Source organism: Buteo buteo, chromosome 2 (genome assembly GCF_964188355.1).
Source record: "Buteo buteo chromosome 2, bButBut1.hap1.1, whole genome shotgun sequence".
Lineage (NCBI taxonomy): Eukaryota > Metazoa > Chordata > Aves > Accipitriformes > Accipitridae > Buteo > Buteo buteo.
In genome coordinates, this window is record NC_134172.1 from 8141226 (window position 1) to 8168598 (window position 27373).

The 27373-nt window shown below is 37.3% G+C and overlaps 1 protein-coding gene across 12 annotated transcripts in view; it reads right to left on the reverse strand.

Moving 5' to 3' along the window:
• KMT2C (lysine methyltransferase 2C) overlaps positions 1-27373 on the reverse strand; it is a 200558-nt gene that overhangs the window by 80151 nt on the left and 93034 nt on the right. For all 12 annotated transcript variants that reach the window (XM_075045134.1, XM_075045077.1, XM_075045086.1 and 9 more), the window contains 7 exons: positions 15365-15527; positions 14501-14672; positions 12542-12656; positions 11552-11724; positions 10633-10793; positions 7934-8047; positions 5491-6224 (listed from right to left, as the gene is read on the reverse strand). In XM_075045134.1, the coding sequence (XP_074901235.1) occupies positions 5491-6224; positions 7934-8047; positions 10633-10793; positions 11552-11724; positions 12542-12656; positions 14501-14672; positions 15365-15527 (1632 nt within the window). The remainder of the gene's footprint in view (positions 1-5490; positions 6225-7933; positions 8048-10632; positions 10794-11551; positions 11725-12541; positions 12657-14500; positions 14673-15364; positions 15528-27373) is intronic.

A 27373-nucleotide genomic window follows, 5' to 3' on the forward strand; every position in this document is an offset into this window, starting at 1 on the left:
ATAAGCTTGAACCAGCCAAAGCAATTCTTATCAGTATAACTGTACCTACATATTGATTTATACATAGCTCCCCTTTTGTTTAGAATATGGATTTTCTCCTGTTCCTTCTAACCAAAGTAGTGATGCCTGCAAAAGTCCTAGGGGGGTGTGGTGGGTTGACGATGGCTGGAGGCCAGATGCCCACCAAAGCTGCTCTATCACCCCTCCTCCTCAGCTGGACAGGGGAGAGAAAATAAAATGAAAGGCTCACAGGTCGAGATAAGGACAGGGAGAGATCACTCGACCAATTACCGTCATGGGCAAAACAGACTTGACTTGGGGAAAATTAACTTAATTTATTGCCAGTCAATCAGAGTAGGGTAATGAGAAATAAAACCAAATCTCACTCCCGGATTCTCCACCCACCCCCTCCAGTGGCACAGGGGGACAGGGAATGGGGGTTACGATCAGTTCATCACACCTTGTCTCTGCTGCTTCATCCTCCTCTTCAGGGGGAGGACTCCTCACTCTTCCCCTGCTCCAGCGTGGGGTCCCTTCTGTGGGAGACAGTTCTCCACAAACTTCTCCAACATGGGTCCTTCCCATGGGCTGCAGTTCTTCACGAACTGCTCCAGCGTGGGTCCCCTTCCACAGGGTGCAGTCCTTCAGGAGCACACTGCTCCCGTGTGGGTCCCCTGCGGGGTCACAAGTCCTGCCAGAAAACCTGCTCCAGCGTGGGCTCCTCTCTCCATGAGTCTACAGATCCTGCCAGGAGCCTGCTGCAGTGGGGGTTCCCAAGGGGTCACAACCTCCTTCGGGCACTCACCTGCTCTGGCGTGGGGTCCTCCCTGGGCTGCAGGTGGAGATCTGCTCCCCCGTGGACCTCCCTGGGCTGCAGGGGGACAGCCTGCCTCACCAGGGTCTTCCCCACGGGCTGCAGGGGAATCTCTGCTCCGGCACCTGGAGCACCTCCTCCCCTTCTTCTGCACTGACCTGGGGGTCTGCAGGGTTGGTTCTCTCACATCTTCTCAATCCTCTCTCCGACTGCAGTTTCTGTGCCCGCTGCAACTTTTTTCCCTTCTTAAATCTGTTCTCCCAGAGGCACTGCCACTATCGCTGACGGGCTCGGCCTTGGCCAGCGGCGGGTCCATCTCGGAGCCGGCTGGCCTTGGCTTTATCGGACATGGGGGAAGCTTCTGGCAGCTTCTCACAGAAGCCACCCCTGTAATCCCCCCACCACCAAAACCTTGGCACGCAAACCCAATACATGGCATCCAGCCAGGGTCAACCCACCAGAGGGGGAGAGGGGTGGTGACGACAGCAACACTGATAGCGCAGCCCTGGAAGGAACTCACTAAGCCTTTTTAAACAGAATATTGTCTTCATGGTTTGTGAGATGGGTTTTAGTCCTTTCAAAATAGGAGTGATATAGTGGTGTTGCAGACACATCGCTAAAGCCTATTACAAATCCAAACTACTAAGATCCTATACAGGAAATCACTTCAGATTATACATAACTTTGTATTTAATAGCGAAACGGAGTAATTATTCAAATTCAAATATATTTTATTAGCAATTCTATTAACAGATTTTTGAAGAAAGGGACAATCATTCATTCTACTGCCCAGCACAATACATTAAATTTAATGAAAAGAAATCCAAATCAGAAACTATTCCTTTACATGGACTCCCCTGACTCCAGTGAAGCATGTGTCTCATAAAATTGAGGAGCAATATATTCAGGATCCAGAGAATTTTTTTTCCTATTCCTCTTCCTATGAAGTTCCATACATCCATTACAATTTTTTTTTTTTAAACAGGAATAGGACATTCCAACAAGGTAAACTACATATTAAAAGATTTAAATCTTCTACAAGAAAGTGGAGAATATTGCCATCTGTGGAAATTGGCTAATGTTGGCTTGTCTTCAGGGTCCACAGAGTAATCAGACTCTTTACGAGTTATCTATTTTAAACCTTGTCTTGGACAAGCAACTAGCTCTGCAATGACAGCTCCTTTGTGCAACAAAAGAAAGCAGCTCTAGAGCCAATGTTAGCTTCACCAAGTACAGGAGCCACAACCTCTTTAATCAATAAAAATAACCCACTCCTATTTGTGTAACTTTTCTCTCCTATTTCATTGCCCTCTAAGACATGTTCCTAAGAACTCATGCAGCTGCAAGGTAATAACTGTATCGCATAACCTAGGACCTGACACAAAGCAACACAAGAGCAGTATGTGTTATTGTTTAAACAGAAAGAAGCAGACCTCAAACCCATAAAATTAACCCGCTTTTGAGAAGGCAAAATTCCTCTTCAGTGACACCCAGAGAAGAACCACACATGACCTGGTTTATTCCAAACTGCTATATCTTTAAGTTCATAGAAGTATTTTTGCCTCCAGAATTTTTTTCCCCACTTTTCACTTGTTTTGGATCAATGTAATCACGTTCAGACAGACAAGCACTGAAACACTGTGTTAGGCTAAAATACCTTAAATTGAGTTTATGTCCCTTCTTCAGCGATGGGGCCACACTTGGCATGAAACAACAGGTCTTAATTCTTTGTTCTTACACCTGGTGAAAACCTGCTTACTTGCCTTCAAACCTGCCCCAAAGGATTGTCATGTAACAGGAAACCAAACCAGACCCTGCACACATAAGCATCTGGAGAGTACTGAAAGTAGGCAAGAGAGAGCATTGCAAGGAAGATTACAGTTACAGCTGAGGCTTCTTGCTTTCACCAATTTGTGATTCAGTTTCTAAAATCATACATCATGAGTTGCTTATAAAGACAGTCATATATAGGGCTGCTGGCATAAATATAAAAAAAAATGTAGCACTTTTTTTCCTGAGAATAAGAACAAATATTAACAAAAAATCACTGTATGTAAAGTGTGCTTTTTAAGATGACATAAATTGAGCAGAATTTGACAAAAACAGAAGGTGTTCTTTGACAATCGAATACATAGAGAGGCTCCTGCTCCTATCCACAACTCTTAATTTGGAAAAGTACACAATTCTTTAAAAAAACGGAACATTTACAGCAAAAATAATAATTAAAAAACAAAACAAAACCAAACCACAAAATCAAACCTAAACCAATTTCTGTGTGCAATTCAAAGGCTAAAACATTTAAACACATGCCTTACACATCGTGGATTTGTCCAATTACATCTTGCTTAAAAGGAAAGCACCTACCTGTAACTGGACATTTCTAAACCTCTTTATTTATATGCTACAGACCACGTTTCAGTCCCTCAGCAAAGGCCCAAAGTAGGGAGTTAACATGGCAAACTTAGAACACCAGAAATAATTTTGTCACTGTTGAAAGCATATACATATTTCTGCAAATATCATATGTAACTTACTGTACAGTGACCTAGAAAATCTAACTGAAGCAAAATAAACACAGAATTCTTAAACTCTGTGGAAGCAGAAGTAAGGTCTTAATAACAAAGCTGGTTTTAGTAAACATCTATTATATACAAGATTTTTCTCTTTTTTCAAAAGATGCATTAGTTACAGGTACAAGACTTGTATCTTCATGTCCAACATGGAAAATGAGATGAACAAAAGTAAATACTGACTGATGAAGAGTCTGAAAAAGATCCCAAAGCCCTACCAAGTAGTTAAGCTGAATTTAGATTACTGGTCAGAAAAAGCGTTTATTTTTCACTAATCAAGTATCCGCAGGGTGTTCATTTTATTTAAGTCCTTACTCAATACAATTTTTCACTGATTTCCATGAAGTGCCGATCTGTGCTAAAACTAAATAATCAATGGAAAGCAAGAAAGCGTACCAGGACTTAAGACAAAGTATGCATGTGCTTTTCTTACCAGAAAATTGCTATTCACTTCACAGAAGTTCCAGCTTAATAGGTGTTTAAAGTGCAAGACAAAGATAACTGAAATCAAAAGAAACCTTCACACACTTCCAACATACTTTTACAAGACAGATAATTAATTTTACAAGTAACTTGTCCAATTCTACAACAGGTACTGCCAAGCTGCTAAGTACTTTCTTATTTTAAAATACAATTTTCAAACTGTTGAACAGATTATATTGATTTAGCATCACAGCTAGGATTTTGTGTTACACCTGACTTACAAACTGTAATTCAACTCAGTTTTATTTGCATTACTGACACCACATATTAAGAGGTTAACGTCAATACTCTATTGTACATAGAATATACAAATTGCTACTTTTACAGATTTTTTTTTTTTTTTTTAAGATGTGTATCTATTCTGTTACAGGCATTTACAGTTGGCGTCAGCCTTCATGTTTTTCCGGTTGTTAACTAATTTTATTACCAGTATCATGATGCTGGTTCCCATGCAGAACAGGGGCAAATTGCACAGAAAAATATGTACAACTCTTACTGGAACATGAAAGATGACAATTAACTTCCCCAACAGAAAACCTGAATTCATTTTACACTGCCTAAGAATCCCACCCCTCTTCAATTTGCATAAGGTGAGAAAAGAAATTTAATTTTTAAGACAGAGTATTAAGAAAAATTATTTTTATACACACTTGTATATGAGGGTAACCCCCCCACTCCCAGAGATAGTCTAAAAGCTTCCAAATTTAATTTCTTATGTTTGCTGCCTTTATTATATACTTTTAACCTTTTCAGAACACTATCTCATACCTTTTCTTAAGAATCAAGAATCTTGAACCCTTAGATAACATGTAAAAATGGAAAGAATTGTGCAATATATAAAAAGCTTTTTTAATGCTAAGTTCAGAAAAGCACGAAATCATCAACCTAGAAGTCCCAAAGACTAAAAATAAATTGTGATGAGAACAGAAACGAAACACTAGTTTGTCACACTGACATACTTTTTGTGTAGAATTTTGTAAACACAAAATAAATCCTACAAATTGATAAACTATTACCCCACAACTACATGACTCAAATAGGGAGCAAGATGTTGCAGAAGGCGACAGACTTAAGGATTCTTTTCACTTATCAAATTTAATCCTAGTCAAACCACAACAATTTGTATCAGACAGTGCTTACATGGTGTTTACTAATGTAACAAAACTATCAATTATTTGCAACGCCATTAAAAATGTCAATCAAGATAGTAGCATGACTGAAAGAGGAGTTGTTGCAGGTTTTTCTATAAAGCCAGTTTCAGAAATGGTAGCACACTCTGAAAGTACTAGCCAAAATAAATGCATGTATGAAAAAGATTAAGGGACAAGTTAAAAGGCACAACATTATATATATCTGCATTTGTAGCATATGTATTAAAAATATAACAAATTTTCTTTTATTTTGCTCTAAGCATGAGCCAGAAGAAACTTTAATTCTCACTAGAGAACCTTTATGATGTCTGATCTCTCAATTATTTAACAGGAAATTAGTTTTGGAAGAAATAAACTACACATTCACTTAGAAGAATAAATTCATACTACATCCTAAAAAAACAGGTGAATGTAATGCATTATACTGAAATTTGAACTACGCGCTTCATAAATGTATATTCTACATGCTTACCTGTCTTGATCTGGGTCTTCCAGGAGAAAACTTGCGTTTGGTGATGGCTGGTTTTCCCATGCCAATTTTTGGAGTGACTGATACGTAAGTTGTTGGGAGAGCGCTTCCAGCAGTGGAAGGCAATGCTGGGGGCTGACTGTGCTGTACATCTCGTGCAGAATGCAAGTCTAATGAAACATCTGGTGAGGAAGACACATTTGTCTTGTTTATATTAACTGATGGGGGAAGTGAAGGGTAAGTCTCAGCTGGTGATTTTATGGGTTTGTCTCCAACTGGTGAACTATTTGCGGCACCTTCATTTGCAGTAGAAGTTTCTACCTCTAGAAGAGCTGGTGTTTCTGACTTTTCATGGGTTTCTGCTTTTTCTACATCTTTTTGCACTTTTATTATTTCCAGTTGTTGTTCTACAGGGGTACTAATCTCTCCTTTACTTTCAGTCTCCTGTATTTCTGGCGTCACAGTTATGGTCTCAGGTACTGAAGACAGAGACCGAGAGTCTACTGTGGATACTTCCGATACCTCCACACTACCTTGTGGTAGCTGTGTCTCTTCCACTTGTTTGTCTAACTCCTGCTGAATTACAGCTTGAACACCTTCCATCATGTCCATCATTTTCTCAGTCTGACTGTCACCAGATGCTGGTGTGTTTTTAGGAGACATTTCCATTTCAGCTGAATTAATTTCAACAGAGACTTCTGTTTCCAGTTGTGTGGTCTTTTCTTCTAGTGATACACCTGTAAGTACAACCATATTAAAGGCTCAGTGCGAAAAAGAAAAACTTACACAGGTGTAGTGGTCAACAAGTATACTTGGTATGCATCAAGTACACCAAGTACATATCACTTTAATTAAGTGAATTTAATACGTAGCTTAAAATATACATCATAAATATCTTTCTTTGTGCCTATGTTTACAGTAGTCTATGGTTTTAGTTCATTATTTTTCTTCCCTGGAAACACAGAAGAGTAAATCACAAGAAAGGAGACCCATGATTAATTTTTGAGGAATCTGAACACACATTTCCAGGTAGGCAGCTGAAAGTAGGTTCTCCTTTCTCATTTCTGTATATTGAAAATACATGCTAGCATAAATTAATGTATTTTAAGCAACTGTCCCAACACTTCCAAAAAGCAGAGAGCTAAGAACAGGAAAAGTACAAATAAAAAATATTTCCCTCCTAGCGCTCCTTCAGACTTTAGGAAATCACCTGAAGTCAAAACAGTTGATGCTGGTTTTTAATTTACCAATGTCTCATGGAATTCTTCCAAAAATATTTGTCTAGCCTTCCTTTGAACCAAATCAAGCACCTTTGATCCACAACTTTGTTCACCATTGAGTTCCAGAGTCTTGTATCTATTCCATGGAGAACCACATTCATTGCTTTGATTTTGGCTTTTCATATCTTCTTTTGATGGACCCTGATTCTCTTACAGGCTACTTACTTTCTATTACACTTGCACTCTTCTTAAATTCACACTGCTACAACCTCCTCAGCCGATACAGTTCAAAGCCTAGTATTTTATTATGAATGTGCCGTCACTGATCATTTTAAATCATGGCCCTTATACCACAGGCTGTGATGCATAACAGAGTGATCACAGCTAACCTGCAAGATATTTTTTTTGCTTTGCCTTTAAATGCAGGTTTCTTGTTTCCCCTTAGAGCAACCATCCTCCAACATTGGCTGGGAGTGGAAGGGACATACTGGAAAGTTCTTTGCCATTGATATCAGTCACTAACACATTTAGAGCATTTGACCCAGAAACCATTCTATTTGTATTTTTTTCTTTGGTTGGTACTTCATTTGTGACTGACAAGATATATTTATTCCCAGAACACAAATGATCAGCAACTGCAGCACACCCTGTCTAGATGACTCCATTTGTTTATTAAACAAATTATCTTTTATTTACAAAGGGAAAAAAGAATAAAAGAAATCCTTCACCAAAGATACCTGTGGAGTTACAACCACGAAGCACATAAACTGGAAAGAAGTTCTACAGTGTGCCCCAAAACACACCAGGAGAAATTAATCCAATCCAATTATTTGCAGCTACAAACAAAAAAGACTTGAAGAGAAACTATGAGTGACTGTATTTGAATAGCAACAAATAGTGGTTTTTACTATAAACCTCCAGTGTACTAAAGCATTTAACTGTATTTCAAGCTTTTGGAGAGAGCTAGTCCCACCAAAAAAGCAAAAAAACTTTCTCCTACACAAACACTCCAAAGACCATCTTTGCCTTCAATAAAATACTTCTTCAGCAAAAAAGTTAATACTCTTGCTTGAGAGTTCAAATAGTAGAACTGATGCAATTTGTCTCCTACTGCTTTCCAAGCACTTTTTCCTCTTAAATTTATGAAGTACCACAAAGCTTACTGAATGGAAGAGGGTTCTGAAGGGTTCTGTGATGCATTTTCCCAGACTGCAAAACTCTCTTACCGTCTGTGACACATCCAACAGCTGATTCTTGACCAGGGCCATCATCAGTAACAGGCTGTTCCTGAAACGTCGCATCCTCTCCACCACTTTCCATTTCCATTTCATTTGTACAAGCTTAAGGAGAGGCAAAGAAGTTATCAAAAATGATTATGATGTTTATTCTGTTACTTTGGCATCAGTAGTTCCTGCCACTGTTTGACCTTTTGGCTAAAGAGAATGATATTTAACAATATGATAGGAGTTAGGACAAATCAGGTCAATGAGAAGGTTAGGGAGACTACATAGTACTCCTGAAAGATTAAGAGCCTTTTTCTCATTAACACTGAAGCTGTTTTATACCTTTCAGATAGTGAAAAATGTCTGTAAAGCAATTATATACACCTAATTGTGAAAATTTAATTTACACAGTCACAGACTTTGCATTATCTGAGCAATACAAAAAAGTCTTTTCTCAAATTCCAGCCTGCTAAATTCAACAGAACTTGTAGCATGAAGGCTTCAAATTTTTATACAGATACTACAATGGCCACCTACTATCATCACTTGGATCACTGATTTTCAACATACCTGTTCAACAACATGAAAACTAAATTTTGCCACTTGAGAATGAGGATACCTTAATCTGCAAGTTCCTCCTCCTAAATAAAGGAATTTGGATGGAAAAAGTGCTACTGAGCACTTCTTCCACTGACAGTATCTATAATAGCTGACAGCTCTATAATAGAGCACAGAAACAAGAAATACTTATTTTTTTCCTCGTGTAAAAGCTTTTTCAGTTAAGGAAATTCATTAATATGCACTAGACAAAGTAGGAGCAGGAAAACCAAAGTATATAGTACATGTAACCTCCAAAGGAACTGATCCTCCAACAGATGTTAGCACAAAAAAGTCAAACAAATATAGTTTTCTGTTCAGGAAAATAAAGTTCAAAAAGCCAGGAACTATTAGGTGATGCTACTTTTAGCACCTAAAAACTGCTGTCAGACTCTGCCAACTTTAAAGTGATATTTTAACTTTGAGGAAATAATCATTTAGATTGGCTCCAAATCTGATTTTAATGTACAAAAGTGCTCTCCTGGGTATAAAACACTGCATGACTGTACTGATGTAATAGTTCCAGATTACTCCTAGTAGTTGAGATGACAGTCCTGTTCTTCCTTGGGGAGAAGAGCATGCTTGTCAATGCTTCTACTAGCTAGAAATCCTAACAGAAATATTACTTAAAAGTTGAGCCTTTCAAATAAATCTGTTACTTACTCAAAAGGGTTTTCAGCAGAAGATTGGGAGTTTTTCCAGCGCAATTTGGACATTACTTGGGACCTCTTCCTAAACGTTCTAAATACACTGCCTGAGAGTCCAACAGCCTCTACTAACCTTTCAGAATGGAAGTGATCTTCAAAGGTTGAAGTTGCCACTTTTTCTAACTTGGAGCATGTGTTCACTGACAGAGTTCTTCTGCTCACTTACATACTTGTACCTACTGTCACTGCCCTTCCTCCAGGTTCACCTTTGTCATCATTTCTTTACTGCTTACAGAAGGTATGCACTTACATGTACAGACTAACATCAAAGAGAATGACTTGTTTACACAAAACATCAGTTTGAACACACAAAAATTAGAGTTTTGTAGTAGTCCAACACTTCCCCTTTCCAGTCAAAAATTGTCAGGCTTTTGAAAACACAGACACTTATGCAAACACTTATGCAATAGAGCTATCAATTTCTTTTAACGAAAGATCAGTGCACAAGCATTGCTGTTTAAGCATCAAAAATGCACATGGCAGTGGTAGCGCAGTTAATCTGTTAGATTTCATGTTGCTTCCAAATTCAACCACAACTGTATTTCTCTTAGGAAATTCAGCCCGCATGGGATTACATACTATCTAAGACAGCACATGGTGTGAAATACACAAAGTCATTCAGTTATGAGTTCATTACACAGGTCTTGTGGATGACCCACCAGGCTCAGATCAACAGATCCAAGTTCTCTCCGTGCTTCCTTACTGTTAACTGCATAATTTTTAAAAAAATACTTTACACTTTTCTGCAACTTCCCTTTCCCCCTTTTGCTTGATTTGTCCATTTAGACAAGAATCTCTCAGAAACAAGATGACTAATCATATATTGTTCTGAAAAAGGACACCTGATTAAAAGCTGTTTAGTTAAATATACCTGTCCCTTGAACATAGTCTAGCTTCCACTGCGGTGTCCTGCCTGGACACAGTGAGGAGAATGGGCACTATGAGACTGACAAGTAGAAAGGGAGAAACAGGAAAACTGGATGTCTCCAGGAACATCTACCAGAAGTTGGCTTGTGCCTGGCAGTTAGGCACAAATGAGTAGAACAGTTAGGCTCTCCAAGGAATACATTTATGAACTGTACCACATTACAAGAAAATATTAAGAGAAGTTTACAGCTACAGGCCAGGAAGCTGGAGCTGGAAGGTTGAGAGCCACTATTAAGGTGCTTACTTGCCCATGTTCCTACAATACAGGATCCTGAAGTCGGAAAACCAAAAAGCATATTGAGAAGACCGCTCACCCATGGATTGCTTGAGAAGCTGCTGCTAAATAAAGGAATGGATGAATTCCACAGAGTAGAATATGAGTGGCTGGTTCACAAAAGACTTAGTGAGACAACCGCAGATATTTACATACGATGTTAGCATTTTGGAAATACAAAGATTGCGTTTGATTACCTGTTATACTGTCAGGTTGAGGAATGAGTTCAGAAGCGTCCATTACATCACATGACTGAGTCTGATCCCCTTCTCCTTGTTTACAAAGAGTGCAGATGTAGTCTTTCAACTGAGACTCCAATTCACTACCTGGAGATCTGTCACATTCTATGTGAATCCACCTGGGGAGATTAATTTACTGTGACTATGATTTTAATAATAAAAATAAAAAGTATCCCAGTAGAAGATCAGTTAAAAAATAGCACTGTTTTCCATCCCTATGGGGAATAAGAAATTTCAGCCAATGCTTTATTACGGAGAATTTTAGAGTAATGAGCATGATACATCAGTATGTCAAGCAGTGAACAAATTTAAACATGAAGACCTAAACTGTCACTAAAGCCAAGTGGACACCACTACATGTACAGCAATATCAAGACATTGCACAGCAAGATACAATAGCATTCAATATGAAACACAGTCTACATTCTTAAAAGGCTCCCAGTAGTGCTGGGTTTTTTTGTTTGGTTGGTTGGGTTTTTTTTTTATTCCTGGCATAGAAAACCACATAAAATTAAACAGAGAACACATACCTGAAAATTTAAAAAACCCCAGACCGTTGCAAACAACAGTCTTTAAAAGTTAGGACAATGAGTCTTCTAGTCTGCTTACTTACAAAATAGATGCAATGTAAGAAGCAGCAGCAGCATGTTTTTCTGTACACCTCAGGTAACTGCCAATTAATACTTGCTAAGATTAAAATAAGACCAGCTACTCTTGTTCGCTGTATTTAGGGATGAAGGATCATGATGTTGCACAATAAGATACTATAGCATTGTACATCAAACACAGTCTACACCATTCGCAGAAACGCATCAACATCAACTCATCAAAAGCTTTAGGCATTTTAGTACAATTTTACAAAAATTAGGATTCTTACCTTTTGCACATGTGACAATGCAACATATCTTTCTGGAAGTCTTGGAGGCACAGTTTTTCACAGAAAGGACAAGGTAAGTTGTCTTGCTGTTGGTAACAACTGTCACATACCAAACAATTATGGTGCCACTGACAACTTGTTCGTGTGCCACACTCAGCACATACTCTACAGTTCTAGAGATCACAAGAATTTAGTTGTTAATTATTGTATTTCACAATGTGATAGAACTGCCATTAACTGACATTTTCCTGTTTCGAATTAAATTAAATACAATTTCCATCCTTGATAACACTAATAAATTATTCAGGATCTGATAATAGAACACGAAGAGCCTGTACAACAGCAAGAAGAGTTTCCTTGCACTAATCCCTGACTTGAAAGGAGTATTTCTTACAAGATCAAACTTTTTTATTCATCTTATGACTGCCACAAACTGGCTATGAAAATACATACATCTCATATACAGGGACCTGTTATGCTGAAATCATGTTTTTATTATTACTTACACTTACTCACACAGTTACTGATAAAACAACAAATTCAAGCTGCCCTCCTCAAATGCAAAGGAACCCTTGAGCTGCAAAACTGCTGTTCTGCTAAGCAAGAAGTACTTGAATATAAAGAGCCTTCAAGTATAGATTACATGTACTATTGCATAGATTTTAGTTTACATTTTAGTTTACATTGGATCATGAGAGCTGCTGTCATTAAGTGAAGGTTATCCACTCCACCTGGATCCTACGCTTCTCTTTTCCCCTGTGGGGGTTGATTTACTGTCCTACATGGGCTGCTTCATCCACAGCACTGACAGCTACCCTCACAGAGCAGCTGTAGAGCCACATGATTAAATACATGTGGGATTCCTTCAGAAATTACAAGTTATGTTACATGCCAACAGCAGTCCACAATACACCTATTACAGCATAATGTGGATAACAAAATTTGGGTCCCTATAATGACAAGGAATTATTCTGAAACCTTTCAACTTACTTTACATTTCCAACCATTTGTTGGTACAGCGTCCATAACTGGTTGTAGACAGAAAGTATGGTAGCCTTTGTCGCATGTATCGCACACCAGCATCTTGTTGTCTTCCCCAGAATGTCTAAGAAAAGTAACAAGTGGTTAAAAAAATTATTTAAACAATCCATAACAAAAGATCTATTTAATGAAAAGTCTAAACAGGAAGACACATAGCTGAGTACATGAAAATACATGAATATCACTTACAAATAGCTCCAAAGACAATGCCCTCAAATTCGTATTTAAGTATGAATGAAGATCACCACGCTTACTTTAACAACTGCTGAGCCTGTGCCACCATTCTAGAAATCAGCCCACTTTCATTTACACACGTGTAGGCAGATTTAATGGCCTTTCTGTACTGAAATCAGTTCAAAATCTGAAATATGTGATTTATTTCTTTCTGAAAAGAACATGAAATTGTACTTGTTCCTATAAACAGTCTGACTGTATGTTTTCCAAAGGAAAAAACAAGCCATCACCTCTGACTACCAGAGCTCCTATAATGTCAACCAATATGACTGCAAGAGCAAAACAAGCATTAAAAGGAAGAGATTTCAATTTTCCTACAACGATGTATTACAGAGCTCCACCACAAATTTCAGTGATAAAATAAATTTGCAGAGAATAAAACAAATAGTTTGGTAATCTCTAAAGGCACTGTGTTCTGCCTTAGTTTAAATAAATTAATTCAATAAATAAGCATGCAACAAGATTTGCCTTGATAAAGCTTCACAATATATGGCATTACACATACTAGATACTACTTCATTACCTGGGAGACCTGATATTTTAAAAAACAGTAAATGCTCTCTCTTTGCATGGAGGTATGTTTAAAATGTTATTCTTCAACACTGGCATAAAACTTCCATACTCCATAAAGTAATAGGTGTGAAAACATCACATTTTCTTCTACTATTCCACTAGAGAGGTTTGTTAGCAAATACTGTAATTACCCAGTACAACATTTTTAGGGATATTTTTTAGAATGTGCTTCACTATTGCAACTTCATTGCTGGCATTGGCTATCAGCTGCGTGTGATCAGGGAACAATCTTCTTTAAGTGGTTGAATCTCAATGATAGCAAATACTGAGTGTTCTGCTTGTAAAACAGCAAAGCACTGACTGATCAGGTACATGAGGCAGCAGTGAAGTGGCTTTTTTCCTTCATACTGTCTCAGCTGATCTGACTAAAGCTGAACAAAACTCTTATTTCTTTTCTAGTAAGTACTTAAAAAAAACAAAGCCAAGCAAGCAAAAGGACCCTGCAGTGCCCATCAGATTAAGTTATGTAAGAACAAGCATACAAGCGGTCAGAGTTTTCCAACTGAACCCTTATGATATCGCAACAATTATGTTTCATTGTCTCAGTACTTGTCTGGTGTAACAATTCAATCATGGTCACTCATGTCACTTTTTTTCTTTGCTCAACTAAGCCATGTTTTTGTTTTCATAATGACTCATTAAGTGCCTCTGAAGGATATCACAAAATAGAAGAGAGGGCCTAATGCAGGGGACCTACCCAGTTTGTGGTACACACACAGCTGAAATGTCAGCTGAGTAAGAGCACAGGTTCCCAGACTGTAAAGGCACTACAGTAAACTAATTTGTTAATTTGGTAAATTTGAGAAAAATCCTCCTGTATAAAAGAAGGAAAAAGTCAGAAGGTTTTGCTGCTCTCCAGAACCTGCCAAGATAATGGTAACTCTGGCGGTATAAACCACAGGAGTTTCAGCTTAGCTTTTTTAGAAGAAAGTTCCCAACACAAGGGTTTGTTCAGCTACTTAATATAGTATCATAACAGATGTATCTGGGCAAATAATCTAAGCTTTTTGGAAAAAAGAACAGTTAATATAATAGATGTTTTAAAATCACAGCACATAAATCTCACACTGTCCTCCTCCACATCCTTTAAGTCTCACTTACTTGCAGTTCTGGCATACTTTGCAATCAGGACACTGCCAACCTGCTCTTTTTAAAGGTGTAACTTGTATGTCCAGGCACATCCCATGGTAGTGCTGGCCACAGGTAGTACAAAAAAGTTGATCTAAGAGGTCTCCAGGGCTGTCACATACTGCACAATTTGCTTCTTCCTTTGCTACAAAGAAATTATTTTTTAAATTATTATTTTGTTCAAAATTATGAACAATTCAATGAACCCAATGAAGCCAAGAAATTCTTTAGTAGTTCTTATGCATATACAACTCAATCATTCTATAAAATTCAAATTTAATTAATATACTTAATAACTACTCCTTTAATTTGGTTTTCTGATATACTCAACTAATCTTCTCGTAACAAAAGTACATTCATTTTAAACCTTAATAAAGTCTTACCAAAGGAAACGGTTTTATTCTCCTCAAGATAAAATCGAGAGCTTTAGGACCAACTTTCCTTTGGAACAGGTACAAAATAAAGCTCCTAACAGATCTAAACCTATTATTTAGCTGAAGTGTTTGCAATATGGTTGCCTAACTTGAGTTAGGACAAGTAAGCAAGCCTATCAATTTGAACTCAAACCTGACGGAAGACAAGTCTGATGAGTAAACCCTTCCTATGTTCTGTCATTAAAAAAACCCAAAAATACTAACTTTGCTGTGCACCACTGTCAGTCTTTAAAAACAGAGGAGTATGAACTTGCATCTTTCTCATACCTGAACATACGTGAACTCTTGGGTACATGAACTCGGAAAACAGGTCTAAACAAATGCACTCTTAAGCTGATCCTGATGCAGACAAATTTTCATAAAACCTGGTACTAATTGTGTCATTTGAATACAGTGTACTTACATCTTTCAGGAGCCTGATCAATATGGTCTGGACAAAGGAGGGACAAGTTACTGAAATCCTGAAATGTGCCTGCTCCAGCAGCACAGGGGTAATGGTACATCTGGGTACATTTCTCTTCACAGCATTTGATAGTGGCTCCAAGGTGCTTACAATATGCACATCGCTGAAAACCAAACATAACAAATTGTTCAAAAACTATTTTTTTCTTGTCATTTTTCAGCTAGATCTGTTCCCCAGCTTCATTTAACAGAAAAACAACTCGGCCAGTAGAAGAGAGTGAATGCTGAGGAGAAGGAAGCTAGTGGACTGTGTCTTTCAGTGGCACCCCCATATCTTTCCAACTTAAAATGTTTAACGAAACCCACTCTAAATTCACCCCGATGACCGAGATTCTTCTTGTCACAGAAAAGCATTTTTCTTTTATAAGTTATCTAACTTGAGCTATGCCATCAGTAGAGGCTTGGAGACTTATTCTGAGTAATAAAGACAGACCACACTATGCTGTCAATAGGTTATAACTAAAAACCACCTAGCTCTGTAAGTTGTAATGTAAAACTGTAGACACTGTAATCAGAAATGCAAATGGAAATGAAGTATCATGTTCTATTGAAAATCTTACTGACGTTAAACAATTCTCTCTGGGATGATGATACATTACATAACCTAGCACTTTCTTCTCATCTCTCCATTCAAGGCTACACAAATATCACCACGGAACTTTGAGAAGTCATAAATAAGCATGATTATTATTAGAGACCATAGTCACATTTGTAAAGAAATAATTTCTCAGAAAGAGCTACCCAATAACCTTCCAGTTCTCCAGTCAAGAGGGAACAGATTCTATCAGTCTGCTTGTAAAGTATCACCCACACCTTTCCGATTCAGTTAATCAGTCTTTTTTCTTTCTTGGATTCATTACAGTCCCTGAAGCACTGTAACATGCTTTTGTACTTTTTCACCAAGGCAACAATACTTTTTAAGGCTAGAGCACAGCACTGTAAGATGTGGAATAAACTTAAGAAAAAACAGGTCAGTAGCTCACAGGAAGGCATACATAACATACAGCAACAACTGAGCTTGGGGACTCTCATTTTTCATAATAAAAATATAACACTAACACTGACATGTTTGATTACTAGCTCAAGTGTCAATTAACATCCAAATATGAACATAAACCAAATCAAAGAAAAGTTACATACGGCATCTCCTTAATTCTTAGAATATGGGCAATATTTATTACCATAATTCTTCTCTGTTTCAAAGCCTGGCATGAAATTAGGCATGAAATAATGCTACTACAATTCTACAGATATCAAAACCAGCCCATACAAAAATACAAATCACAAAGCTGGCCGTGTTAACAGCTACATTGATATTCTTGAAACCAGATGAAATTAATGTCTTCAGCAAAATATCTGCCTGCACCACAACTCATGGACAAAAGAAAGAAAAAATATTAGTTTATGCTAAACACAACTGCAGTGTAAAAAGATAAAACGCTTCAGCACAGAAATTAAAACAGGTCACTAAGGACAGCTACTGCCACGTTTCTGTGCTACAATGCTAAGTCTACTCTTCAGAGCTGCAGGACATCTCACCTCTACCCATGTCTCTAACACCTACTAACAGTATGGAAAAGATGTGTTCTGTTACTTTACCAGCCAAAATGCAGAGAAGAGGAGGGGGGACAAGATAAGCCAACAATAACATGGAGTTCCTGAAGTAGGTAAAGAAGGTACTAAAAGTAATGACAGTTAAAGGACTGCCAACAAAGCCAAAGTCATGCAAGAAACTCATTTTAGGAAACAACACATTCAGTAAACACTTGCTGATAATGCTGTAGAAGGTAAATCCTGAACTTTGATGGGAAATCATGAAAATATAGCCCAAAGCCTCCGCCTTCATGAACTGCAGCTGCACTTTAAACAGCATAAAACCCACTGCACTATTTTGTACTTGACACTCCTACAGCCAATTGAGATGCCCAGATTACAGCTAAGGCCCAACTCTTACAGACAGGCCACACATTTTTCAAAGGTATTACTCACTAAGAAACAGTAGCAACGGGAACCTGGGAGGAGCTAAGGTCCAAAACGTGTCTCTCATGAAAGTATTCAACAGAGACTTTGTTGGAACCCATAATAAACCCTTATGAATTATCTAATCAGGAAAGAAAATTATGAAGAACCGCAAGCACTCAAAGAATCCAACATTTACTAAAAGCTGGGAATAATGGATTAAACAGCAATATAAATGGTGTTTTTAAACATCACATCTGTTTTTCAAAACCACTAATCAAAAATTATACATAACAAATGTAAAATCAGAATATACCTTTTCCCAAATGCTATATGACTAAATGATGAAATTATTAGAAATGAGCAAACTACAGGATTACTGCAAAGCCTTGAAAAATGTTGATGTTGATTTAAGGAACCATGTAAAGATGCTGGAAGAAAAATGGAAGCCCAAATTACGTTTAATTGAACCCTTTAAACCCATCTGCTAAACTGCACTGGCAATGAAAAGCATTTGGCAGCTAAGTAAAATACACACTTTAAAAACAATGTGGTATATATCATCTGAAGCAAATAAAAAGCACAGAATATCAACATTTGCTGAATTTATAAGAGAGGTAAAGCAGTCTGAAGAAACAAATGCCCAAAGGGATTTTTCTGGCAACAGCTGTTGATGAGAAGGGTTACTTTTCCAGCAGTAGAAGCCAACACTTCTCTGAAACCAGGCCACATGCTATGACCCCAAAAAACAACTATGCAGCTATTATGACTAACTAACCTTCATGAAGAAAGTAAGGATATGAACAGTGAAGTATATTAATTAAAAAAAAAAATAAATCAAAAGCTCTGCTAAACAAACCCAAATACTACTTTACTACTTTATTGCTAAAATATGGCATCAGTACAGTAGGGGGTGGAAGTAAGGAATAAATCACATTGCCAGTAAAACGCCAAGCCTCTTTACCACACTGTATGAGGACAGTAACATAGACGGAGACAGTATGGAGTCTTCAATTTCATTAGCACGAGCAGAAAATAAGGCCTTACGTGAAGGGGGTGGGAGCTGAATCTGAGTTTTCAAAGGGTAGGTATAGGAAAATGGCAAGCTGTCAAAGCAAGCCAAACACTGTTTTGTTCATGGATCAAGTAATTTTACGGTCCTGTTCTACAGAAAAAAAACTTTACAAGGTGTCAGAAAACTAGAGAGATAGTTCACTACCTAGTCACAGTACATTCAACAAAATAAACGTCACTAAAGCAGTGTCAGCAGACTATTTTCCTAATCAGAAAGTCCTTCATTGGTTACCGACTGTTTTCTTCAGCAAGCTCCTAGTACACTCACCACTCACCCATGACAAGAAAGCTCTGATCACATCCATACTTCTGCTACTTCTTACTATCGTAATTTCCATGATTTAAAACTGTCCACACCTGCTCCTACTTGGTCTTTTTCACCTTTTTCATCTGATTTTTTTCATACAGTCAGAAAAGCATCTCATTGTTAAAAGCAAATAGCTATACGTTCTTTCAAATTTCATTTTGAAATTCCCTTTCTTCACTAATCCCATTGGATCAAATATAACGCTGTTATACAAATACAGTGAAAGATGAAGAACTATGTGAATTAACGGAAAACATAAGAAAACCTGATCAATCATCTCCTCTCTTTTCTAGTTGTATGGGAGTACATCCTCTGTGCCCTTAGAATTACTTCATAGTACTACTCTCTCAGCAACTGGACAAGTAGCAACCCTTCGGAGGCAGACATTAAAGTATGGCTGAAATAGGGACTTTGAATAAATACTTAGTTGCAACCTGATCAGTGCAGTAAAGTTAAATGTTAGTATTAGGTATTGCAAAATGTTTTTTAAGCAAAATGACAAAAGGTTTTCACTGATTATGAACTTACTTAGCTTTAAAGAGGTCAGCCAACAAACCCTATGATAACAAAAAGTAATTTTAATTTTATGATAGTGAAACCAAAAATGCACACAGGCCATCTGTCCTTAGTTAAACAATTTAATGTATTACTGGTAAGAACAAATTTCAGACTGTTTAGCTACTGAAAACTGCTACCATACAAACCTATAACTAAGGAGAACTGGACCTTAACATCCTGTCATTAACGAGACTGCAAAGAAATTTTAGTATAAACAGTGATTAATGAAATATGTTTTCTGGTGGTTCTGATAATTTTCATTGATTGTTCCATCATCTTAAAAAGCTTTATATTGCTTATAGACACTAATCACCATTAGCACCTCTAATGTCAAATACACTGTTTTAAGTACCATAAAGCATTTAAGAGCACAATGCAGTAAGGTGGCAACATAAACAGAATTAATGACTTTCAACTGAACTACTGATTAGAAAAGGTACCAAGTAACATGAATTTCCAGGACTACTGGAAATTTTTTAAGTACTTCTGATTTTTTAATTTTGTATTAAGCAATCAATTAATTTTGTATTAATTTATAACAAGCAAGTCAATCAGACATCAGTTATTTTTGTTCCTTAATCTTTAACACATACAAAAATTGAAGAAATTAAAATTCCAGTTTCTCTAACAATAATTTAAAACTATAATGTTAACAGAGACAGCATGTATTAAAACTTTACTACAGTGTATCCTTCATGCTCTGAGTACTCTGAAGTAACCTTAAAAAAAAAAATTGAAAAATCACAATTGTAGAAACAAACTATCAAGTTTTGCTTCTAAAACCATATCAAAAAACACGGCCAACCAGAAGAGATGCAATTTGGCCAAGCTCAACACATGACTGAGAAAGACTGTCTTCTAATGCAGAATTCTTGACTAGATACTCCTAGGTACTACATACTGTCTGTAACCTGCCCAGTTATCTATACAGGAATAAGGAACAAAGGTAAGAAGATACAAATGTTAATAACTAACACCACTACCAGTGACTCAATGCAGGTAATCAAGGCAGAAAGTGAAAAGTCCCTTCAAGTGTGGAGATTTCAGGCTCTCTACAATTCTCAACTTTGTTCCTCCTTCCCACCAGTTGCCTCCTTTTCTCACCTTTATAAAAAAATCACATTAAATAAATGGTGTTGATATCAATGCATCTAAAGATTGGGACAATAAAGCATTCATGTTTTGCAGGAGTGTTTTTCGTAATAATTGTGATAGGTTAATAACCTGTAAGAAGCAAACTTGCTAAGGGAGATAGAATTTTTTTATCTGAAACCTGAAATAGGCAAAGGAAAACATGCAAACCTTACGGTGCACAAATCCTTCCTCATATTATCTGAAATGTTCCCAAACCCTTGTCTATTCAGAAGCTCCACAGAACGGTTTGTGTGCCTTGAAGCTGTATTCTCCTCATCATTATATAAGCTAGTGGAATAACTGCATGCATATGATTTCCTCCACAGACTCTGCCTTTGCTGCTTTTTTCACACTTTGATGAGGAAAAGCATTTTTTTTATTCACCTTCTCACTTTCTACCAGATTTAGGATAACGTAAATGTTTTGAGTGAGTCTAAGCTTTCTCACAGCTAACAAACAACTATTCCCTTAATTCTCATCTAATATCCACCGTGACAGAAGGGCACACACGAGCATGTTGTTTAGTTAGCATGTCAACAATGAGAACGTCAATAATGTTTAATGTAATTTAAATTGTGATTATTAGGCTTCAGCATCAGCAACTTCAGGACAAACAAGGCAAGAACAGAAATCATCAGCTTTGGTTTAAGACTGCTTTTTGGCAGGCTCAGAAAACAGACTATTGTGCCAGTTCCATTTGATTCATGCTGGGAAGGTCTTAAGAAGTATGTGTAGACATTTCTTTTTGTTGGCAGAGCACAGTCTGAGCCACAAATTGTTGGAGGCTTATAAAAAAAAAAATAAAAACTTGGGGAAACATTGCTACATGCTTGTTGTTTAGTGATCTTCTCTAGGCATCTGTTACTGGTCACTGTGGAAGATACTGGGATGAAATCAACTTTCTGTCTAATCCAGCACAGCTTCTATGTTCCTAAATCACATATAAGGATTCTGAAGTGGCTTAAGCATTCTATAGGTTGTCTATGCTACATATCCTCTGTAGCTACAGCTAGGCTGGCATAATTACATCTGCAAAGCCATTTAATAGAAACTCAGTGGAAGGAGAATTTACTGCTGATACAGTCACACTGTACTTCCAAACGACCCAAGGCTTGTGACAAGGCTCTAAATTTTGTGTCTACATATGAGCCAAGTGTTTAAGCTCCCATTACACTTCGCAGAGACTTAGTCATTTTATGGAATTTACTTCATTGCAATTCAGTTGACCAAACAGTGGGTGTCCATTTTCAGGCTCCATTGACAATACCGTCCAGATCTCCATTGCTTGTAATTGGAATTTAAACACAGCTCACAGGTAGACACGTCCACAGGGAGGTCTAAATTTCGATGACAGTCTTAAGCTGAAGCCTGCCTAAAACATGTTGCCAGAAGTTCTCTATTGGTAACACAGCTAAGTCCACACCAAAGGTTTTGTCAGCGTGGCACTATCAGTGAAGGGATATGAATGGGTACTACTTATAAAGATTCACATATAAATTCTGTTCGATTCATGTAAGTTTTCTGAATGATAAAAAGTTGGGCTAAAGCTTCACATAACACATGCCTAAATTCTCTTAAATACTTTTGGAACACTTAGTCAAAACTTTCCAGCCATTTCTGAGAAAAGTCAGTAAGAAAAACATTTTGCTCATCTTAAATACAACCTCACTCACAGGCCTTGCAATTTGGCAGGAATTTTAGTGTGGGGGATGCAACTTTTGCCCTTACCCTGTAGATCTATCCAGATGTGACCAAGCTTGGGAAAACTATTTTTTTTAAAATGTAAAACACTTCCAAAAGTTTGTCAGTGAAAAATCACAGAAAAATCTACTCTCATTGATCATGACCGATCCTCTCCAATTTCTAGCACTGATCGGACTACACGTACCTCCTGCAAAGATTGCTTCAGTCTGACAAGGATTAGAGGGAGGAAGTCTGTAATAAATACTCTAAGCCTAAGCACAATAAGCCACTGGAATGGAAAGCAGACATCCCTAAGGCTCTTGATAACTACTGTCACTTAAATCGTCCGGGGAATGAAAGCATCCAGTACACCGGCAGACGGACAAATATGGGTCAAAGAGACAAAAGGGACAAACTACACTGTGTGAATAAGTCTGATGAGACTGGGAGGAGAAACCATGGATGGAGATGAAAGCTGAGAAGGGGCACGGATGAGACTTCAAGGGCCAGTTAACTAAAACTAGGCACTAAAATTGGATGAAGAGCTGAGGGAACTGATGTGCTAAGACAGAAGAAATGGTGAAGGGACAGATCTCAAAAGGAACCCAGGGAAAGGGAATAGAAAGGTTAAGGAGAGGGGATGCAGGAAGAACGAGGAAGAGTGGAAGTGTCTAAAAAATCAACTTGAACGAAAAGTCACAAGTCTGAGGCAACTGCAATTGGATGAAGACTGCAAGAAGGAAAAGTACGCTGTCCTCTGAGTGCTATGCAGCTATTGCTTTGCCAGCTCAAATAGCAGAGGTCTGTATGTAGCCATAAAGGTTTTAAACATGCAGTCTTCCTTTTTTTCCCTAATGCAAGGAAATGATATAGTCAGACAATTACAAGGCTACACACACCCACAGAGACACAGATAAAGGAATGAACAGACACACATATGCACAACTATAACTATGTATGTACATTAAAACACAAAAAAGATTGTACACCAAACATGGATTTAGTGCATAAAATAGACCTCTTAAAAGGAGTCTCTGCATTAAAGAAACCTGTTACTTGTAGGCCTGTGCTTAATTTGGGGAGGGGAAAAACGTATGTATTGAAAAAAGTTGTGGATTTCTTGTGAGAGAAAAAAAAAATGTCACTTAGTTATAGCAACTGAATGATGACCTGCAAAACAGTTCTAGTTTCACTTCTTTCATAAAGCTCCTTTGTGATATTGGGCAGGGCACCAAGTAAAATTTTTCTCAAGGTTTTTTTAGTCCTTAACCTTACTGTTAAAAGCTTGGGGTTTTTTTTGTCCTAAAAATAGTCTTGATTTCTACATAGATTGTGCACTCACATCTCCAACAGAATGAAGAAAGAACTGCAATATCAGCGCAACTTTTTAATAAGTCTGAGTATTTTTGAAACTCTTTCAATCTGCCATCCAAATTAGCAGGTATTTTAAAGTAAAAAACAAAGAAGAAAAAAAGAAAAAAATTCAACTTCTCTTGGGGAAAATGGAGCCTAAGATGCATAAAAAAGCCACATAGATCTGCTGTTTTGAAAAATTTATAGACAAGTTATTCACATGTTTATTATAGTAGAAACATCATAGAAAAACTCATGCGGAAATGAGTAATTCTTTCCTTTCAGCAGTATTTGAATAGTCTACATACCTACACATTGAACAACAATGAAAAAATGTAATATTGAAGAGGTTTGCACCAACAGCAATGTCCATTCTATGGACTGAACTGGGCACTAAGCTGTTCTGCATGTAATCATACAATTAAAGACTGCATAATCAGGCATACGCACAAAGGATATTAATTGTGTGCAAAGGTTATTAATTGTGTGCAGACAACCTGTCTTCTGGCATGCCCTAACTTTTTGTGTTTGATTTTATAGTCTTAATAATGCATTCTTTTAACAAAGATTTTGTAGATATATTAACTTAGTTTAACAGAATGTTAAAGTCAGCAAAAGTCACTACATATACTCAATGATACGCCTAATTTACAAGGTAATAGTAGGGATGGCATGACAAGGAACTCTGGATTATGTACAGACATAAAAAAATACAAGAATTTCCTGCCTTTAATACCTTCCTCATTAGTGAACACCTCCTTAGTATTCCTTCCCCACTGACTGCAATCAGTACCTTATTGTTCATAATTCCTATTTCCTTGGCTGTTCCTAAATTGCACTCTCCAAATGGCACAGAGTCATCGTAAACAAAATCCTACATCTTCAGTTCACTAATTTTTGTAAATTGAGCTCAAATAAAGCAATTAGATGGCATACTTTGAAACTACCAGCTTGAAACATTAATATAATTTCTTTTCTAATAAAAGCTTCACATGCTTTATCTGGCTGGGGCTTTTAGGTTTTTTTTCAATTTGACTAAATTAGTCATTTACACATATTTCTCCCATTCCTCCTCCCAAAACATGGTATCCCCAAACATTACGTAATCCTTTTTTAAATTCACAAGCTACTGAAATAAACAAATAAGCCCCTTATCTTTCCATCTTATTCCATCATTGACATTCCTTGGGCAAGCACCATGAAGTGCGACATCTTGACCTAGAATTTTAAATCCTGAAATTGCTGGTCAAATATTTAGCAGGTAATTCAACTGTTGTTCTGGGGTTCAGGGAGGGGAGGATAAGAAGGGGCTGTTCGTTTCGTTTTGCCGCATGCTGCCTCAGTAGCTTGTGAAGAAAAAAGCTGCCAAATTTTGTAATGAATTCCACAGAACATTAAGTCTGATGCTTAGCAGAAGCCATAACTGTTAAGTAAATGATATCCTTTTGATGAATACCCTTATTTGAAAACAACATTGATTCTTCTAACCCTTTAGCAGTGTCCCAAAACAGATGTGCACAACTGCAAATTCTGTTTGCTTTCAGGTTTACGAAGTGTGATGACATTTTTACAATCATGCATGAGCCCTTTTACCCAGGAGTAAAATAAAACACAATAATTCTTCACCATCTGTTTGTTAATTTTGCATTCATTTAACTTTGCATTTTAAACTAATAATCATTTTCTTATAACATAGTTTGTTCCATTGGTAGAAATTACAGCTGTTCAATTTAAAAAAGAATGGTTTATAACAGTATACAGTTTTCCTCTAAATACTTCCATTGCTCTTAATTATACAGATATTAGTGCCATCAAATGGAAAAAACTGTCAGGAAATAGTGTTATGCTTTATATGTCACAGATTCCCTTAGTAAATGTACATATTTACTTCTGTTCTGGCACCAATTCCCACCTGGTCTCTTTTACATTAAAATTCCTTTTCGCCACTACAAGATTCTGTGTGGTTTTTAATGTTGCTATGTATAACAGGCTTCTTACACTTCTGAAGGAGTATGGCACAGTTAGACAAAGCTTCTGTTTCATATGTAGCAAACAGAAATACGTCGAACAAAGCACACTCCTATTTCTTCATAATGCTTTTCCTTAATCTCTAATGACAGGCAAAGGAGGTTTTGGTATTTTTATTCTTACCTGGTTACCACTAAACTAGGACTAGAATAATGTCCTAAAAGCTCTTTCTCACAATGTTTACAATAAAATGGGGAAATCCCATTCCTTTTTCTAAAGTAAAACTGCATTGAAATAACATGAATAATGCATCAGAACTAGGGAAGGGGAAATAATTTGGTTCAACAAAAGACATGGGCCTGGAGAAAGAGCACAAGCAAGCCTGAGATTCTGAGAGTCGTATTTTGGATTCTGCGTTACACTCTGGACAGCGCATTTTCCTGCTGCTCCACACAGACCAGGCTGTAAATCCACAGCAAAGTTACAAGCCCTAAACATAGACTGTCCACACTAACACAGTGGGAAGTCTGCTTCACTGTGGTTCCTAGGCTTAATAATCATAATCATCTACAAATAAACTCTTCAAGAGACACAGGCTGCTCAGCTAGTTCATGTGACTGGTCCAGTAGTATTAAGAGAGACTGTTCAGATGGTTAAAACAATCAAGATTCAATCACTGTTTTCTAAACCCATTTTTTTTTTCTGATGGCATGGAAATCTTAGCATCAGATGATCATCCTAATTCTGTGGTAGTGTTAAGATAACAATGCTGTCTCAGTGCTAGGATGCATACTTTACTAGAAACACCCATAAGGCAAGAGATGGTTTACCACAAAATGGATTTATTTCAATTAAAGGAGTTCAGCAAAGGCTGAAAAGCACTGAACTGGTGCATAAGGCTGTAACAGTGCACTCGCCTTCAGAAATGAACTTCCAGAACTACCAAATAACAACAGGCTCACATAAAATTAAGAGTGGAAGTACAACCATACCTTACTGTGATGCTCAGCTTCTAGTCTTACCAGAACCTTGAGTATTCTGACCTTTTAGTTTCTCAGATGAGTGAGCATAGCTGCCAGGTCCGACCTTTACTGGGGGATTTATCCATCACAATATTTTATGTCTGACAGAAAGCAAACATTCTGGAAGTGCCCAAGGCACATTCTGATGTGATGGATGCAGAACGGTAACAGTCTTCCCAACAATTCACCATCTATTTCAAGTTACTCTCATTAAAAACACTTACCTGATATGACATTTGGAAAACGTGAAACTCTTACTTATTCAACGTATCAAATCCATTTACATTTTGGAAGATCAGCATCTTCCTTACAAAGCTCAAAGAATGATGATAGCAACTGAACTGTCTTCTCGTATTATTTCTCTAAAAGTCTCCATTTGCCTTTAAAGGTTTATGATTTGTCAACACATCTCCCTGGAAATACCATACAAATAACACCTAATAATGCCATAACAACCTGCAGTAATTGAAAGGAAAAAAATATACCAGTATTTGCTTGGATATTTGACAGGAGTTTTAGATCAAGATTCACTACTTACTCTGCAGAATCTGCCACTCTTCCCAGTTCTTTACAAGGCAACATCATACAGAAGCAGAGTGGGGGAAAATTTTTTAAATGGAAGGAAATGTTACTTTATGAATTAAAAATGGGAAGGGAGAAGGCTAGATGTGGAAATACCTGCAGTGCTATTAAAAAAACCAACAACTGTCTAGATTGCAGATTGAAAATATGTATTCTGACTGTATCTGAAGTGAGACCATATCACAGCAACACATGTAGGGTGTACCAAGTTTTTCCAACGTTAGATGCTCCAGGAGGAAAATAGTTTTTTATTTATTTCATGACAGCTACTTTTCTCCCCAAATGTACTGAACAGGAACATGACATCTTT